Genomic DNA, 19186 nt, shown 5'->3' with positions numbered 1-19186 from the left:
CCTCTGTTAGAATGACCTTAATAAATCATTGTAATTGACAGAATCTAGTTTGGTAAAATTCAGCTAATAATAATTTGCTTATTCCATATTATTTATGTATTAACACTGCGCTTGGAATCCTTGGAACATTTAAAAATAAAATCCTGCCATAGTATCTTTTTCCTGTGGGCTAATAAATGGGAATATTGTGTTTAGACATGGCTTTGAGTGGGTCTGTGAGGGGTGAGGATGTTTGAAGCGTGTTCTGTGACTCACCCAGGTCTTTACTTGCATTATTTCTGTTAAACCTCCCAGCCCTTGTTCCTTCTTTTGAAGTGAGTGAAATGCTGCACTGTTCAGTGCTGCTTCTATTTAAAAATTTTCAGATGTAAAAGAAAAGAAATGGGTTTTCATGTCTTAACTTTCCTGCACTCACAAACTTTTATGGTTCCTTGGCATTCGTCAGGAGGAAAGTAGATGGCAGCCGTATTCCTGAAAAATTCTAATTATTGCTATTTCAGGTGGAACAGAGACTCTTAAGTGGACACATGAGATTTTTAGGATGGAAGATTTGCTTAAAAAACATTTTTATGCCTTTTTTTGGGATGGAAGCAGGATTGACCACCTGGTATTTTCTCTGCTTGTTTGTTTTTAAGACGTAGGGAATTAGTAGATGTTAAACATGAACGTGTCTTTAAACATTTTTTGGATGATGTGAGCAGTGTCTTTGTTTTCATTACTATTTTTCCTCTCATAAAACCAGAGAAACAAGTTAGTGGAATGGCAGAAAACGTTTCTATCCATTTTCTGGTTTTGCTTTACATGGAGGAGAGTGTTGGGGAGGGAAGGGCATGAGCTGGTCCAGGTGTGGCTGTGCCACCTCCACCTGTCCATGCAGGGACACAGGCCCAGCTTTATTGGCCTTTTCCAGCTCTTTTGTCTTCCTTTAACCTACCAGAGCCAACAGGAGGCAGTTGGAGATGTTTGTGAGGTGATGTCCTATCAAAGAAAAGGCCTGACTTGTCAAACCAAAAATATTGTAAACTGTTACTTATATTTGTTCTTAAAAAGCAAAGTTTGCATTTGATTCAGTGAAGCAATGCATTAAAAATACCCCTCAAAACTTTGCCAGATGAAGTAAAACCAAACACAGTTCATTGTGCTGATTTAAATTGTACAACATAAACAAATGGGCTTAGCCGATTCCACCCTCATGTTGTGGTACTGGCACCGATGAATCAGTTTACAGTATCCTGACTGATTTTTCTTTAGAAATAATTAGTCCATAATAGATTGATATTTCTGTGCCTTGCTTTAAACACTGCTTGTGTATTCTGAATAAACCTGGTTCAGCCTGGTGTGCTGCTAAAAGGCTGCAGCTTCTGTGTGTGAATTTGCAGATTATTTTGGGGGTCAAAACCAAGCTGTAGTTTTTGAGATCTTCTCAGCTTTGTGCCATGAACTAACTCATATAATCTGTGGTCAACACTGTATAAATCAGTTTATATCCTGAATAAGTCTGAGTTTCTTCATGTGAAGGAATATCACCACAGGTAATTTATTTTAAAATCTAATGTAACAAATGTCATTTAACATTGTTGTCATTGGAGAAAAACCTCTATTGCTAATTCTGTTTGAAAAACACACTTGAGTTGTAGCACAAACTGCCTCCAAGTATCTTTCCAATCCTTAAAAAAAAAAAAAAATTGTTCATGGCATTTATCTTTTTTCGCTGCTGTTTCCCAGTTAACGTTGCAGAGTGAAAGATGTCAGAGTAATTAAGCATTGAAAGCAGGAGAGCTTTGCAGGTGGAACGTGGGGAGCTCAGAGTGAGCGTGGCTGTGCCCGTGACCTCCCAGACAGATCAAAGCCTAATCTGGGTGACAGCTACAGGATGGCAGAGCTTGCCAGGGGCCTTGTGCAGCTCTTTGTCTGCAAATCCTGCCCCAGAGCTGGGAGGATGTTTTTAAGGATGAACAGGTAAAAGTAAAAGGCTGTCTTTTGACATTTTAACTAATCCCTTCTAGCCTGTGCTTTCCTGCACATTGTGGATATTTGCTAGCAGGAGGCACTGGCTTTTTCACATATGTAACATGTCATCTTGAATCTGGCGTGGAATTGATGGGGGGGAATGCAGCAGTTCCACAATGAAATAGATTCTGATTGCATTAAAATGACAGGCCCTGGCCTTTTACCTGCAGAGCCTCCCCCTGCAAACTGAACTCGCAGCAATGCAGGCTGGCATCGTCCCTGCTGAAGCAGGAGCACTGCAGGGAGAAAATAGAATAGTTATTTTCTGGTAACTCTTTTAAAATTAATAGAAGGAAGTTTTAGTGATATGTTACACCATTAGAGCAAGGGTTTGGATTAAACCCCCCCCCCCCCCAAATTCATGGGTTTTTATATTAAAAAATGGGGTTTATATAATTTGAGCAATTAAATTTCATTGGTGGTATGCATACAAGCAGTAAACTTGATAACACTGACTTGTATTAGAAGAATGTGCAAGTAATGTATTTTATTTAGATGATCTGATTTGCATTTTGTTGCTAGTTCAGTGAGTTTATGCAGGTATTTAAAAATAATGTCATTTTTCAGCGTAAGACACAGGAGCAGTTATTCCAAAACTGTTTGCACAGTCTGCTGGCAAAGTAAGGGGCTGATAAACCTCCATTTGTTCCAAATCACTATAATCTTGCTGCTAACACAATTCTTCCAAAAAATAAATAGTTTTAAAACTGACCAGGGCTAGAAGACAAGTGCAAAATGCACAGGAGTGTATTGTCAATGGTTATGTTTTAAAGGCTTCAGTGAACTTTTCCATCATTGTTCCTCATTTCCAGAGGTGAGCAGTACCCTTTTCTTTTTCCAGGTAGTATTTCAGTTTGTAGAAATGCACAGATAAAGCCAAGTTCCTTTTTAAGGAATGGTTTAAGGTTCATAGACCGTTCAGAAGAAATCATCTTCTGTTTGGAAAATTAAAAAGGAAACCTCACATGCCAGTCAGTAAATTCTGAGTGACTGGAACAAATATTAAATCTGTGAAATCAAACTGAATTTACTTTCTGGCTGTAAAGATTGAATTTGTAAATTTGACAGGCAATTTAAAGGGCATAAGTACATAAAATAAAATTTCTTATCCAAATGCAACTTGAAAGTTACCTGTCAGAAGAGGTTAGAAGTCTGCTGTTTTCTCTCCTGAAGCGTGTCCTTTCACTTGTCAGTTTAGAAAGGTTAATACTGTGCAAAAGAGCAACAGAAAGACCCTTTTTGGTGTAGTTTTATGCTTGTTTAAAAAAATAATAATTCAATTCCCCTGCTGAATAATAATAATAATAAAGCCTTTTGACATAAATCATGTTCTAATGCAAATTGTTCCAGTTCAGACTAGGCATTGTGTGTGGTTATCCTGACTGGGAAGGGGATTTCTTAGTTCATTCCAGATTCTGAAGCATCAGAGATGTGTTTTTAAAAAGGGGAACATGTTTTTCCCTGCCTGATCTCCCCATGCTCTGCAGTGAAACACTTCCAGACCTCAGGAGGTGATGCCAAGCTGGGAATTTTACTTGGTGTTGCTGCCTCCTGGTCCTTGGTAGAGGCCCCACTGTCTCCAAAGCTCTTTTGCAGCTTCTGTCGAGGAAGAAAAGTTGGATTTGTTTAACCCTCGCTGGGGAAAAGCAGGGTCTGGTTCCAGCTGGGGATGAGGAGTGGCTTTTGTGATCAAGGGAAGGATGGAGAGCTCCAGTGGGGCATTTCCTTTTGGAAGAGCCAATAAATCTGGGGTTTGGAGTCCATTTACCTGTACCTGGTTTGGGTTTTTTTTCACCTGTCTGAACAGTTTATCCTTCCCTCACTGGCACAGAGATTTGGATGAGTGTGTAGTGCTCATGTCAATACATTTAAATTACTGGAACAGATCACAGCTAAGGGCAATTTCAGAAGCCAGGATTGGTTAGTGTACAAAATACAGAGTTGAAACACTGAAGCACAATTTATATATTCTCTTATTTAATCAATGTTTGCTTGTTTCCCCTTTTAGAATATCTCCTTTTCAACAGCATTAATAAACCAAATATTTTATGGTTTCTTTCTTAGGTTGAATTAAAGAGGAAGTACAATGACCAGCACAAAAGTACAAGAGGCCTTTTATCAGGGAGTCAGTGGTATGAAATTCAAGCTTACAGAGCTCTCAACCAAGCCCTGGGAAGGTGAGATAAACATAACTAAAACTATATAAATTTGTAGAACTTTTTTTTTAGGGAGATCATTAAAGATTTATTCCCCACTTTTAGCACAAAGGGGTAAGTAAGGCCAAACCTCTCATATTGCAAATTTTGTCTTTTGAGCTACTCTGTGCTGACAACTCTCTGCTTTTCAGCCTGTTGTGCATTGTTATAATTCAGAGATTTTGCTTTACATTCAGAACCCACTTCAATTCTTTTATTTCTCAATCCAGATGTACAGGGGGAAAAAAAAGCACAAGCAGAGGCAAATAATTCTTGAGCTTTAAAGCAAATGAAGATCCTTAGGACTTTTGCACTAATTGTTCACACTCTCAGTAGGCTCAGAACAGTTGTTTGATATTTAGGCTACAAGTATTTTTGAAAGGGAGAAATAGCAGTGGGGTTTTTCAGACCTTTGCAAAAGGTCAATTCAATTATTGTGCTCACTGATCTCTTCCCAGATTTAGAAGAAGTGGTATAGCTTCCATTTCCTAGATGGAAAAATTCCCCCAAATGTTATTAAAAAGGCAGAATTAATTCATCCTCCTTCAGCAAAATTTATCATATAAATAAAGATTAGAGCTGTCATCCATATCCATTGTAGGTGCTGTGCATCTGTCATGGATACCCAGCCACAGAAACATCAGCTGGAAAACTCTCCTGATTTGAATTAGTCCTAATGCAAATGTGATGACATAAATGAAGGCTTAGAGAGAAAATTGAGAGAAATTGTAACATTAGGAAATCTCACTGTGGGTTCTTGTTGTTACAAGCCTGATTTCTTAAATTCCTCTTTGGAATCAAAGAGCATTAATTCAAATAGGTTAAGAAAGCTCTCAGTTGTGGGATACCAGTACTGAAATAAATCAGCTTGTACTTAAATCAAGTTTTAGTGACAATTACTTATTGTTTAATTTATTATTTGGATGGTCTAAAATGGAGACAATAGGCTTCTATTCTGACATAAAGGTACAAATTGCTTATCAAACCACGAGCCAAAGCCCTTGCTAACCTGTGATGTGGGGAAGGATTTTGATAAAACCAGAACATTCCACCAAGCTGGCAGGAAGCTCTGTAATATTTACACTGCCTAGTTAAGAGTGGAAATGAATGATGTGGTTTGATTGGCTGTTGAATATTTGTGTGCTTTATTTTTAATTTAGCTGTTTTCAGGTACATTCAGCAGCTGAAGGAAAATGAAGCTTCCATGACATCCATAACGATTTTTGGTGCATGCAGTAGAAGAGAATAATTTTGCATGTATAATTTTGCATATTCCAACTGACTCAGAGTTGGAATATGTTTCCTAATTCCCACAGGTTTTTGCTGTGTGCCATCTAATTACATAAATACTCTTTTTCCCCCTCACTTTTAGGTGTATAAGGCACAGGAATGACTGGGGGGCTCTTATTTTAGTTGACGACCGCTTCAAGAAGAACCCCAATAAATACATAACTGGTAAGAGGTAAAAATCTTTTGGGCAAACTTCCTAATATTGAAAAATCTGAAAACTCTGAATTACAGAACTGTGGTTGTACAAGTACAGGTGAGTAGGAAGGCTCAGAATGTGCCACAACCATGGAACAGAAATTGAACTGCTGAGTATTCAATATACAAAAAGGGTTTTCTGTTTGTGGTTTTATACTGGGTAGAAATAAATGCAGGTGAAATAAAACAAATCCTGCACACAGCCTTTAAAAAAATAAAAATCAGAAAATAAACTGCTTAGGAATGTGTTTTCACCTTTGTTCCTGCCCTTTTTGCTGGGCAGAGCTGAGCTCACCAGCCCATGCTGGGCTTAGTCAGCAGGTGGAGCTCAGCTGCTGCAGATGAGTCCAGCTCCCTCTCTGATGTACTGAAAATACATCGAAATTATTGAAGGAAACACTAGGAATTCATATAGAAGCACAAATAATCCATGTGTTCAACACTTGGTAAGATTTCTTTCTCTAAAAAGTAAAACTTCACAGAAGAGTGAAGTTCTCTTTTGTTGTGGGTTTGTTTGGGACTTTTTTGTTGTATTTTTTAAATTGATATTCAAATAATATTTAAATGGGTTCAAAAACACTTTCTAAAATCAAGGCAGTCAGTTTTTACTTGACCCCTGTCTGCTCATCCTCTAAAAAGCTGTTGTGCTCAAGACAGCTGACATTTAATATTTTGAATATTTTGATAGGGGCAGGCTATAATAAAACCTGTAGTTGTAGAACAGCTGTGATTCTTTCTGAGTTGTGTTACTTAATCTGACACAAACTTGTAAAAAGTTTAATTGTATTCAAATTTTTATCAGACCCTGTTAATATGATAATAAATAGCTGCACTCTGTGTAAGTCACTTTTAAATAATTCTTGATAACAAGCAGAATGAACAGCAGGCATCAAAGAAATATAATGATGTTTATGCAGGGCAGCTGTTTGAACTTAAAAAGAAGATCAGTGAAAAACGGAAAGGCTCTTAATAGAAAAAGAAGGATATTTTAGTTTGCTTATCAAGATACTTCCATTGAATAAATCAAGTTCCCAGCCCTGGAAAGGAGGAATTGTTGTAGCTGCATGAGCAAATTCTTGAAACCTTTGAGACTATACCTGCACATAAATATTTGCACTCTTAGGGTATCGTTGTGACAGGCCCCAGGCTGGGTAATAATTAGCATAAACTCCATGTATTGCAGAATAGTCAGTAATTCTTTACTAAGAAACCCATTGTTCTTTTATAGACTGTTAGATACACGTGGACCTCATTGGTCCTTTATTTAAAACACCATCACCATTGGCTAATTAAGAACAATAAACAAATCTCCATGACAACACCAGGTGCAGCAAGTGGAGATAAGAATTGTTCCTTATTCTTCTCTCTGATCTCCCAGCCTTCCCCAGGATGATGCTGGCAAAGTTGTGTTTCTCTCTCTGTGACCAGAGAGCTGCTGCCCCTCAGGTGTGTTTAGTGCTGTGAAATGCCTGATACAGGTGCTGTTATTTTGGAGTAAGGTATTTTTTTCCCCCAGGATTGTCCAAGTGGATCCGGCAGCAGATCCAGCACCACGACACTTTCGGCACCGCTCTGGAGTCCCTGCACGCCTTCGCCCTCCGCAACCAGAGGGGTGGGGAGCCTTCCTCAGAGCACAGCTCTGAGCTCCCTGCACAGCCCAGGGACCTCTCACAAGACTCTCAACAAGAGGCCACCACTCCTCTGTCCCCTGATGTTCCTGCTAAAAGTCAGGCGCAGAACTTGGACTCAGAAGTTCATTTTGCTGCAACCATTGGCTCAGTTCATCCCACAGCATGGGATCAGCCAAGTGACAGCACGGCAACAGTGAAACCAAGTATGTTCATTTCCACTGGCAATTTCAAATGTGGATTTGCATCTTTTTTGGAGGAAACAAATGTTTTTTAAACTTGCAGAAGTGCTGTAGTGGAAAATGATAATTATTCACAAATGTGGAGGAGCTGTGCTCAACAGACTGAAATTAATTCTCATTCCATCTGGTTGTCTTAAAAGAATAATCTTTGATAAGTTTATAGTACAATCAAAAATGCTTTCGTTTTAATTTCTTTTTCCACTGAACACTATGGAGATAATTTAAAATATATTTGAACACATCAAGATTAGCATTATTGCAAGTTGAGCCCTGGTTTAATCTACATCTGTTGTTTAGGCACTGCTGTGAGACACTTTCCATGTGATCTCCTCTAGTTCCAGCTTCACAAGTAAAATCCATCCCTAAATTTAGGAAAGGTTCTGATTTCATTTCAATCAAGAAAGAGGTGAATAAGATAAGAGCACAATACTAAAGATTACAAAGTTCAAATCTAGTCATACTCTACCTTTATGTGCTTGTTAATTTATTCATTTAATTAAGACAATTTATGTTCCATGATAGTTATAACATCTGGGCTTTTGTTTGTATTATTGTTTTTAATGAATGTTGTAAAATCACTGTAAACCTTCTAAAACAGTGGTAATTCTGATGTGCTAAACATGCTGTAAATCAGATGCAATTCATTTATGTTTTGTGATTTGTCACAGGTGACCAGAAAGTTGATGTAGACAGCCATTCTCACCATGTAAGACAGAGAAGGAAACATGTGGACTGCACCCCCAAAATGGCAGCAATTAAAATAGAGACAGCAAAAGTGAATGGTTGGACCAATGCTGATGTTGTGGAAGAGAATTGCTGCTCTGAGCCACTGACTTCAACTCCTGTAGCCAAGAGCTGCAGGGCCACAGCAAGCAGCAGCCAGGAGCATGTGAATGGGCCCAGTGACCTTATTGATCATTTCAATCAATGCCAATCATCATTAATTGCTGAGCATAAACCAAGTGGACCAGAATCATGTTTGGAAACAAATCATTTTTCAGTTAAGAGTGCTGAGGCCCCAGTTGCTGAAGGACATCCTGGTAAGCTCCAGCTTCCAGCTGAGCCCTGCATGGAGTTCCCTTCAGCAGGGAGAGCAGAGCCTATAGCATTAAATGAGGATGAGGATGAAAGCATTTACTTCACCCCAGAACTCTATGATGATGCAGACCCAGAGGAGCAGAGAACTGAGCCGCCGCTTGCAGCCTGTTGTACCACTGGGAATTGGGTGGAATGTGGGAGCTCCACAGTCCCTGCTGATCCTTTTGCCACCAACACCTCAGAAACACAGAATGGGACTGAACAAGCTGAGGCTGGCAGAAGTCCCCGTGGAATTATGGAAGATGTGAGGAGCAGGGACAGTGCAGTAGGTGCTGGAGGGGTGGCAGCTGCAACAGGAGCAGAGCAGGGAGGATCTCAGAAGATGGACACCCCTAAAAGGAAAATCAGCCTTTCCAGATCCCGAAATAAAGGTGTGTCATCCTTTCTGCTGGGCAATAGTGGCACCTGGTGACAGCTTCTGTGGGAATTGTGGTGAGCAGCCCTCAAAATACCACAGGGCAGCTGCACCTTCCTTGTCCTCATGGAGCAAAAGCTTCCCTCAGGCTCCATTTCTCATTGTATTTTTGGGGTTTTCACTGGGAGAGTTTTGCAATGTGCAGTTTTCTAGAGATAGAATGAAGATTCTTCATCCTGACTTCATGGATGAAGGACATCATGCCTGGAAATTCTGAATGGAAACTGAAGTAGGATCTGACTTGGAATCATTGGGTTGTCCATTACAGATTTAATTAATCCACCATTAAATACAGTCAAGTAATTGGGTTTTTCCTCAGAAAGCAAAACGCCCATATAACCAAATTATGGTTTTTTGCACTTGTTAGACTGGGGTTTTTTTACTACATGTAGAACAGTATCTTTGCAGATCAAGTCATAGACAGATTGAGCCTAAATACCAAACCAGGTGTATTCCTCAGTACTTTGCTTCCTTCCAATTTCTTCCATCAAAATGTCCAGCAGGAGCTGTGCTCATTTTGATATTTGATGAAGATGAGAAGCTTCTTCAGAGAAAAAAAAAGAGATTTCTTTAAGTTTTCCTTTTGTGAGAGAATCTAATTTCTGTTGGCCGGGTTCTGTGTTTATTTATGTCAAAACCTGTTCTCATTTGTTTGTCCTACAAGCACTTTTTCATGTAACATAAAATATAAATTGTACACAAAGGTCTTTGAATCTTGCCCAGTCTACTTTTTTTTTTTTTTAAGTATTTTAATGTTTCTTTCATTTTCTGCAATGAAAACAGCCAGGATTTTTCTGTAATAAAACATATTGACTTTTCAAAAAAAGATTCTTCATTGCCATCCTACATTCATAGAAGATGCAGGATTTTTGCAATGTAAAAATTGGTTCATAGGTATTGATACTTTTGAGAGTAGAAATGAAATTATTAACTGGTCATTTTCCATAGAAGTTCACCTAAATAACATTTTGAGTCCATCCCTGCAGAGCTGTGAACATGCTCATATCAATAGGATTTAAATTGTGACCTTTCTTTATGAAATAAATTCATCTTTATGAAATGGACACTATTTGCATGAATGGGAAGAACACTAGAATTTCATCAACTGGCAGTATTTGACATAAGGCTTTTGGTTCAATTTTTGCAATATTGATGATCAAGCTTCCTTGATTAAGGTGTCCTGGATTTCACTGACGTGTTTTGTTTAGTTAATAGGGCAGAAATTCCAGTACTGAAAAAACCTCTGACTCATCTAAAGAGAAATATTCCTAATTTCTATTGAAATAATGCCGAATTCCTGTTGGTTCCTGGCCTCTAGAGCTGTCCTTGGGCTTGATCCTCAGTTTTCCTAAAGCAAATCTTCTGCGCCAAACCCCTTAGTGCATTTTTGTGTGTCTGAACAGATAACAGAAATCACTTAAGCTTTGTGACTTGTCTGCTCAGCCAGTGTCCCACAGCCTCTTATTTGTCTTTCAGGAGATTTGTCTGTCTTTAAATCCATAACATTAAAAAAAAAAAAAAAGAAAAAAAAGGAAGAAAATCCATCTCCTTTTCCTTATCTGGAGCAGATTGTTCCTTTCTTGAGCTTGTGGTGCCTCTTCCTTTGATCAGAAATCCTTTAAGGCAGGGCCTGCTCTGTGTCAAATCACACCCATTTAAACTTTATATCAAATTAACCATTAGTTCTAAAATATGTATTGAAACATCAGCACTTGTTACTATGATTATGATTTCTGGAAAAAATTTCTGCCCTCTAAAAACTCAAATCAATAGGTGGATAAAACCCCTTTGTGTTCTGCTAGGTTTGCAAGGTAAGGGATAGACTGTTTCTTTTGGTGTAAATTCATTCTGAATTTGTCTTTCCACTTAATAACTGTGCTATTTGATATGTTAGAGGTAATATATTTATGGTGGTTCTCAGAATTAAATGCTGCCAAGCCTGCAGATAGAAGGGAAGTCAATATAGCGAATTTCCTAGAATTATTTATTTGGATTTATCACGTCTATCAAGGCTAAAATGTTGAAAATGTTTTTCCTATTATGATATAATAGCTCAGTATAATCTCTGATGCCTAAAATAATAACAAAATCTTGAATTTATTCAAGGATTGAAAGTTCGGAGGAGATGCAGCAGAAGGAAAGCTGCCCTTAGGCAAAGTGGCTCCTCCCGAGAGAGAAAGGTACCACATCCATGGATTAAATATCTGTTCTGAGTGGCTGCTGAGTGCTAAGGTGCAAGGGAATTAAGAATAATTTATTATATCATTTTTCAAGTGAAATAATACAATGGATTGGTTTCTTCCTGATCTGCAGAGCTCTGGTTTCCACACTCAATAGATACCTTTGTTTCTCGTGGGAAACACAAAGGCACCAACCATCCCAGACTCCTTTGCAAAATTCCCAACAAATTGATAGCCTGCAGTGTTATAGACAATAAAATCCCTCATCTTTTATATGACAGTGTTTCTATTCAAGTTAGGTTAAACATTATTAGCATGGTGTATATTGAATTATTAACTAATATAAATGATAATTATTAACTCAGACTCCTTTGAGTATTTCAAGTACTGCATTTCTCTGAAGCAGTTTGCATAGATTTATTTTATTTATATTTAAATGCTTCAATCTGCATAGTTACTGTATGCAAACCAGTAATTACATGTGTTTGTGCATTGCCTCGTTAGAAGGAAGCACACAACCAGCCTTGCAGGAAAGGACTTCATTGTGTTGTCTGTGGAGCTGAAATCCTGCCCAAAGCACAGGGTAAGATCAGCTCTTCCATTGGCAGGGATGGGATTTCTCACCCACCCTTCTCCTTTCCCAGTTTTGGATGCTGGAGGGATATTTTAGAATGGTTGGTTCATTTCTCCACTGGATTTGGTATCTGGATAAATGAGTTCTGAGACCTGCAGAAAGCCTTTGAGGGGAGAGAAGGGAGTTGTGACAAGAACAATTATTTAAAATAAGTAATTTTTTCTGGCAGTTTTCCTGATTCAGTGGTCCTGCCACACTCACCTGTCTTGAGCTTAAGTCTGATATTTGACAGTTAACTGAAGGCAACTTCTCCTGCCATTATGGGAGGCTGGAAGGAATTATTTGGAGCATAGTGGCTCATTCATTGGGGTTTGTTCCTTCTCTGGATTAGGTGTTAATTTGCTACCAGTTTATGTGAGAAGTTTGGTAATGCCTTGGCACAGTAACTCAGTGAATCCAGTGCATGTTTGCATGGAGCTATCAAAAGTCTGAGTGAAATAATTACACTGCTATTCTTCAATGTGTAACCTACCTTGTATTAATTTGGTTTTATTCTGTTGTGACACGTTGTACAAAGTGGGGATCAGCTGCTTTTGGGAATTCTTTGTGGTTTTGTGAGACACTTTAATTTGGGAATGTCTAAAGGCTGAAAAAAGTAACAGCAATTCTATTTTTTAAAAAATAAACTTCATCTTCAGGCCACTGGGCCATTGTGATAATGACCTAAATGCAAGATACTCTCATCAGTTACATGCAGGAACAATTAGAGATGCTTCATGCTTAAACAGTCTGGATCTGATGAAACCAAGAAAGAACAAATCTCTTCAGCAAACTAAACCTGTGCCTGAGGGACACTGGGAGATTTTCCATATTCTGCACCTATTAAAACCAGGCCAGTTAGAAAAGTCCACAGTGGGCAGGCCCAGGACATGGAGGGACTTCTTACCTCCCTTAAAGAACCTTTGAGATTTGGAAAATCCCATCAGGAACCTTTCATTCTCTCCCTGAATTTATCAGTATCATCACATCTCTGGTGCAGAACCTGTGAAATGGAACCACAGGGCTCAGGAAAAGCATTCTGGGGTACAAAAAGTCTGCACTTACCAGATTGCCCGTTGTCAGCAAGGAGTTTTATGTTGTTTAAACTGAATCTCAGATGCCAGTTGATTGAGGAAAGTTTAAAAATCTGAAAATGAAAAATAAATGGTTTTATTCAAAGTAGATTCAAGCTCGCTGGTCAATTTGGGAGTAATAACAAGGGGAAAATTATCTGTTGAAAAGTAAATTTTGGACACATTAAAAATTTTAAATAAGGCCTTCTTCCAAGGGCCATTTACAGCAATAGAAGTCTTTTCAGTGCCTGCAGTGGGTATTGGATCAGGGCCTAAATTCCCATCTTGTAAATGTGGAAAGTTTGCAGCATGGTTGAACAGTACTGTATTCAAAACCATGTGTGTATATAAGTCTTACACCCCACTTTTTAAATTATAGGAATTTTGAGAAAAGCTTGTTACACTAATAGTGAGCTGCAAATAATCTGGAAACTCTTCAGAAATGCCAATATAAGAAGCAAAGAATCCATTAATAATTGTGAGTGTAAACTAGAGGCCATTTCAGAAGATGATAATGTCATGTTGATCATCTCAGATGCTGCAAGTCTTGGTCACCTTAAAGAAACTTTGGAGGTTTATCAGATGCCAGTGAAAGGTAAGTTCTTACTGATAAATTCCAGCTAACATTTGTCATTGAATTGCTTGAAATTCAATTAAATACCATTCACAACATTGCTACCCCTCCCTTGGACCTTTTGGAAAGCTCATGGTGAGATTTTCCTTCCTCAAAGCTCTGTAGGCTCTGTGCATTTAACAAACCCTGAAAAGGAACTCCAGTGTCCCCTGCACTCTCAGATTTGTTGGGTTCTTTCATAATATCCTGATGAAGAATAAAAGGAAAGGATAACGAGCACAGAATCCTTTCCACTTCTTGCCAGTTAAAATCCATGAACTGGCCACGTGTAGCCTTTGTGCTGTGTTTGCCAGGAAATCATTCCAGATGTTCCATGTGCAAGCCTGTGGTGCTTCAGGGGACAGAGAGCAAAAATAATCTATTTTATTTCATATGTTGGCAATTCTCTTGCCCATCCAGTGGTGTTAGGCTGGCACGGATATTGAGATGTGATTTTGCCACAAGGACTGAGCATTCTTTACCATCTTTCTGACATTTTGAAATGTGTGAAACGCAGCTGATAAAATGACTTTTATCTCTTTCAAAAATCTATCTTGATTCCTATATAAACCACTTTTTCTTTCTTTTTGAAAGACCTGAATGGCAGTTTATCTTTAAATGCTATTTGGAATGAGAAGGAATCTTCTCTGACAAGTTACTTGCAGTGCAGGAGCTGTGTCCTTCAGTCCATTTCTCCAAGTCCTTTGATAGGAGCTGAGGTTACTCATTTCAGTAATAAAGTGCAGTCATGGGTAAGTCAGATCAGTTTATTTTGTATAATAAAATGATCATGGAATGATTTGTACAGGAAATACTAAAATACTATTTTTGTAAAAGGTGGAATGAATATTTAGCTAGATAATTTTATATGATTTATCTGATTTCTACCACAGAGATTTGAAATTATAGTTAAGAGCTAAGTTCAGGTCACTGAATATATTTTTCTGTACCTGATTTGTTGCAATGTCTGTAGTATTACATCTGAAAAGGGATGGGAAAATAGCAGCCATCCATGTCTTTCATGAAAGGAAAACCAGAACAAAACATATTTACACAAGTGCTGTAGACTTGAATTCTCAGACATGTAATTTTATGTTAGTTTTGGCACTAAAAAAGAAGAAGTTAATCAGCCCCTGAAGGATGAACATGGACACGGTTTAATGGAGTCAACAGGAAGAAATTTCTTTATAGGTATTGTATTTCAGTGGGAGCAAACTGAATTCTCAATAGGACCCTTTGAAAATTAGATGAGAAAATTCTGTATTTTTCTCTTCAAGTGGAGGGTGAGGCTCCATCCTGAGTGCTCTGTGCAGGTAAGCCCAGGACACCTCTGCCTTCCCTGCATTTCCTTCATTTCTTCCATGGATATAAATACAGTTGAGCTAAATGAGAGATTTTTGAGACTGAATCTTTGCCAAAAGCTGAATATGATCCTCATGTGTGTCATTATCAGCTGTCCAAGCTGTTTGAAATGCAGAGTGTGGCAGTGTGCTGATGGGACAGGGTTTGTGAAGCATTATTTGCCATGAATTTTGGGATTTCAAACACCACCACGAAGATTTCATGACATTTCCAGCATTCATTTTCTATCAAACATAATGAGATGTTACACTGAGGGAATTTATACTGGCAGAATATGAAATAAAGGGATCCTCTGAGGTAGAATGAGTTGGTTTTTTGTTTTAGCTTCTGAAATGTCTTTTTGTTGCTCTTCCCTCCCATCAGGTGTAAATATGGGCTCAGCTGTTTTACATTTAAAAATGTAAAACAAACCTGTGTTTTCTTCTCAGCCCACCTATAGATTGAACTTCTGGGTTTTTTGAGCTAAAAATACTCTGTTAACTCCGGCAGATTTTCTTAATGAGTGTGTTTCTCTCCTAATCTTCCCTGTAACTCTTTCTGTACCCACTGGGAAGAAAGCTGCAAGAGGCTGAACCCCCCAGCTCTGCCTTTGGGGAGTCATTGTGAGAGCTCGTGGCTTTGGGAGAGACACATCTAATCTCTTAATGCATGGCTTTGTTTCAGGAAAAACAAAATATCCCATCATCTTCCACAGAGCTGGGGAACCATTGTCCATCTCTGCTTTGGTCTGAGCATGTCTTAGGGTAAATGAATGTGCCAGGTGACTTGAATGTGGGATTTGAGGGGGTGAGGAAGGAAATCACTGTTTTTTTGAGGGCTTTTTTTATTTTATGTGTGAAAATAATGATGTTTATTTACAAAGGTAGGATGGGCTGGGGATGAATGATGCTAGAGGTAAATACAGCTTTAATTTCATCACCTCCTGGCTTTAAATTCACTGGCTGTTGTTGTCTTGTAATTTGGAATATATTGATGTAAATGAAGGCACCCAGAAAGAGTCCCGGGAGTTGAAAATGATGATTTATGATGTGCTATCATTTACCAGAACAAACACAGATGCATTAAAGTGAAGAAGCTGTGATTCTGTCAATCTTAGCTCCCAGTTCTGTATTCTTGAATCCAAGCTCCTGCTGTTGCTGAGCAATATATTTGTGGAGATAAAATCAACATTATAGTTTCTACTGCTGCCCACCCTGTGGTAAATCATGTTCATTGTCATGAGGTATCGTGTGTCATCTTAAATTGCTTCGTGTCATGGGCTGACTATAAATCAACTACAGTTGGTTCTGCAAGGCAAGGAATTGTTCATTTAATAGAAATCACATTGCTCCAGCAAAGCAAGCTTAAAATAGAATCCCTGGATTTAAGAGCTGTTATTTACTCCTAGATTTGGTCACTCTTTAAAGAGGCAACGCTGTATTTTCATGACTTAAATTTAAGGTGGGATTAACAAATTGCATCTTGTATTTTTTTAACCTGCTTTTTTAATCAATTATTTCTATTGAAAATTAGATTTTTAAATTTACTGCTACATTTCTACAAATTCAGTCACATCCTGTGTTCCCCATTGACCTAGAAACCTCCATTAACACCAAAACAGTGTAATATAAATTATTATTATTATTTTGTATTGCTTTAAACACCCCAAGTAATTGCATACACCTTAAATAATTGTATTTTTTAGGACCCTAAATAATTGTATATTCCTTTTTGGAAATAGAATTGTGTCTGTGAAATGGAATAGAAGGCAGTACTTTGGAATTAGAGAGAATATTTTGCTAGCACGAATGTAGGGGTGCTTTAAGATGTAGCTTAGCTAATGTACTAAATCATTCTTCATATGTTAAAAGGCGACCGAAACCCACAATTAACATTTTAAACTTATTAAGGAGTTGTTGCTATCACTGATTAGACAGTCAGCTGTTGAGACAGTAGCTTTTACATAACAGGATATTGTTTTGTTCATCACGTTACCACATTTGGCAAACTTTTATCTTAATGCGCCTATCGGGAATTGCAGTCTGACCTCAATCTCAGTAAAGCCTCGGAGGGGCCGGAGCGGAGCTGGCGGGAGGTGCCAGGGCCCTGCTCCCAGACTGTATATTTGTTATCACATGTTAATCAGATTCATCATTCTGTTTAATAAAGATTTCAGCTGCCACGCGAATGCATAATCGGCTATGTCTGAGTGCCCGTCTTTTGTCTCGAGCAGATTGCTCAAACTGTATTAAGCATCATTAGACAAAAATGACGACCTTATTAATTTGTCCTTTCTGTGTTTTCCAGCAGATTGGGCCTCATTATTATGCAAACACAGTACACACAGAGGCACCAGAAGTAGCTCATTAATGTTTCTTTCCCCTTAGTACGTAACAGATTATTATTGTGAAGTGTGCATGAAATAATTGCTAATTATGTGCCTTAAATTGTACAGTGATTGTCTGTCTCGGGGTTTTTCACCAGGTTTAAGAGCACTGGGGAAGGCCGTCAGAAGCTACAGGTTAACAGTGCTGAAGCCAGTAAAGGGGAAGGGAATCACAAAACATGCATTTTATCACACGTTTTCCTGCCTGGAAGGAGTAATTAGGACAGCTCTGGATTGCTTTGTAGTTACCTCTCACTCCTCTGCTTATTGTAAAAGAAATGACTCCCAGCTGGCAAATAATTTAATAGATCTGTCTGCCCGTGAATAGATGCAGGGGAGTCTGAACCGTGGACTTTTGGTAAAAATCCAGTAGATTCTGCAGAGGTAAAGCTTGAGTTGGTGTGGATCCCTCATTTACACACCACTAAAATCTCCTGGATTTCCAAACACTGCTCGTTCCACCATACATTTCCCCAGACTCTCCATCCAGTGTAATTCTCCTTAAAATTTGTAAGCATTACAGAAATGACATGCCAGGCTTTGGCATGGATCTGCAGTTTGACAACTTTGTGCTAAGTGTGTAATTGGTTTAAGCTGGGAGTGCCTCACACTGATCCGTGGCACAGCTCCTGTAATCTGCCTGCCACCGTAGCTGATAAGACTTGGCCACAACCAAAGTTTTTGCAGCGCTCGAAATAAAATCCTGATCCATTAAGGGTTTGCATGGATTTAGCTTTATAATCTGGTTTAGAAATTGTGAGTGGTCAGATCTTGGATCCAGGCTTTGTTGTCGAAACAATGCCATGAAAACCATGACATCAGCTTGGGTTTTCCTAATGTTGCTTTTGTTGACAATCTGAACTAAATAAAAGTGGCTATTTTGCAGTTATTTACTGTATATGAGCACTGAAACAGGTGTCTTGGAGGGTTAGGAGGAGAACATTCACCTGACTTTAAATAATTGTAGTGCCTGACTGCATTTGTTGATTTTGCATAGTTGCTTGTGTCAGCTGATACCATCAGTTAAATGTGGTGGTGGCTTCATACAATTTAAGTTAAAATAAATGGAACATGTGAGCTATAAATATTCTTTAAACATTTCACACAGATCGTTACTGACTATTTCTGAAGCACAGACCTATATTACACTTCTGAAACATCAAAATTAAATTGCTCTATGGAAACAAAATTCTCTTTACTGCACTGTTCATTGTTGGGCACAGAGATATTTACTTGATAAATCACGTGGCAGACAAAAACTGAAAATATTTGCAGAAGTAAGTATTTACTTGCATTGTTTGAAATGAATATATTGCTATGAACAGGCTCAGATGTACTATCAATGTAGAGGTTCTGCAACCATGATAATCTTTCTCTTTCTGAACTGATGTTTCTCTGTAATTGCAGCCAAAGGTCTCATGTCCACATTTCCTTTGGACAATTTTCCTTTTCCTTCACAATTTGTGTTTTCCTGTTCTTTTTCTGCTCTGTGTTTAGTCTGTCCCTGCTACTTTGAGTTTAACTGATCTGTTTAGTTACCAATTTTAATTAATTTAAATAGAACTATGTTTTTCAGTGTGTGATTGTATTTTATATGAAAGGCTCTGACCCACAAATCAACTTTTGAGCACTTGCTTGTTGAGAATTTCCAAGAAATAATGTTCTGATGGCTAGGGAATATTGGAACTCACCATTTTCCATGAGTCTGGCTTTCCCCTTCTGATGGTGTGCATCCAGAGATGACCTTGGAAAAGGTTTTTCATGTTGCTTCTTCCTGCTGGTGCCAGAATCATTTGTCTCCCAGGAATTATCTGTCTGAATTGCTTTCCTTGTGCTTGACACTGAATATGTTTCTTTTCACTCAGCCAAAATGTGTTTGCTCCTCTTGTCTCAATCAGTAGATCCTC

The 19186-nt window shown here is 38.4% G+C and overlaps 1 protein-coding gene across 9 annotated transcripts in view; it reads left to right on the top strand.

Moving 5' to 3' along the window:
- BRIP1 (BRCA1 interacting DNA helicase 1) overlaps positions 1–19186 on the top strand; it is a 90652-nt gene that overhangs the window by 36166 nt on the left and 35300 nt on the right. For 3 of the 9 annotated variants that reach the window (XM_072937302.1, XM_072937303.1, XM_072937301.1), the window contains exons 17-24: positions 4075–4187; positions 5578–5660; positions 7207–7524; positions 8229–9029; positions 11180–11253; positions 11758–11836; positions 13319–13534; positions 14147–14304. In XM_072937302.1, the coding sequence (XP_072793403.1) occupies positions 4075–4187; positions 5578–5660; positions 7207–7524; positions 8229–9029; positions 11180–11253; positions 11758–11836; positions 13319–13534; positions 14147–14304 (1842 nt within the window). Of the gene's footprint in view, positions 1–4074; positions 4188–5577; positions 5661–7206; positions 7525–8228; positions 10138–11179; positions 11254–11757; positions 11837–13318; positions 13535–14146; positions 14305–19186 lie in introns of those variants that run through there. The other 6 variants (XM_072937309.1, XM_072937308.1, XM_072937304.1 and 3 more) reach the window with 5 other exon arrangements.

This window comes from Taeniopygia guttata, chromosome 19 (genome assembly GCF_048771995.1).
Source record: "Taeniopygia guttata chromosome 19, bTaeGut7.mat, whole genome shotgun sequence".
In the NCBI taxonomy this organism is placed as follows: Eukaryota; Metazoa; Chordata; class Aves; order Passeriformes; family Estrildidae; genus Taeniopygia; species Taeniopygia guttata.
Note: the sequence above shows the minus strand (reverse complement) of the source record. Positions and strands in the feature narration are given on the sequence as shown.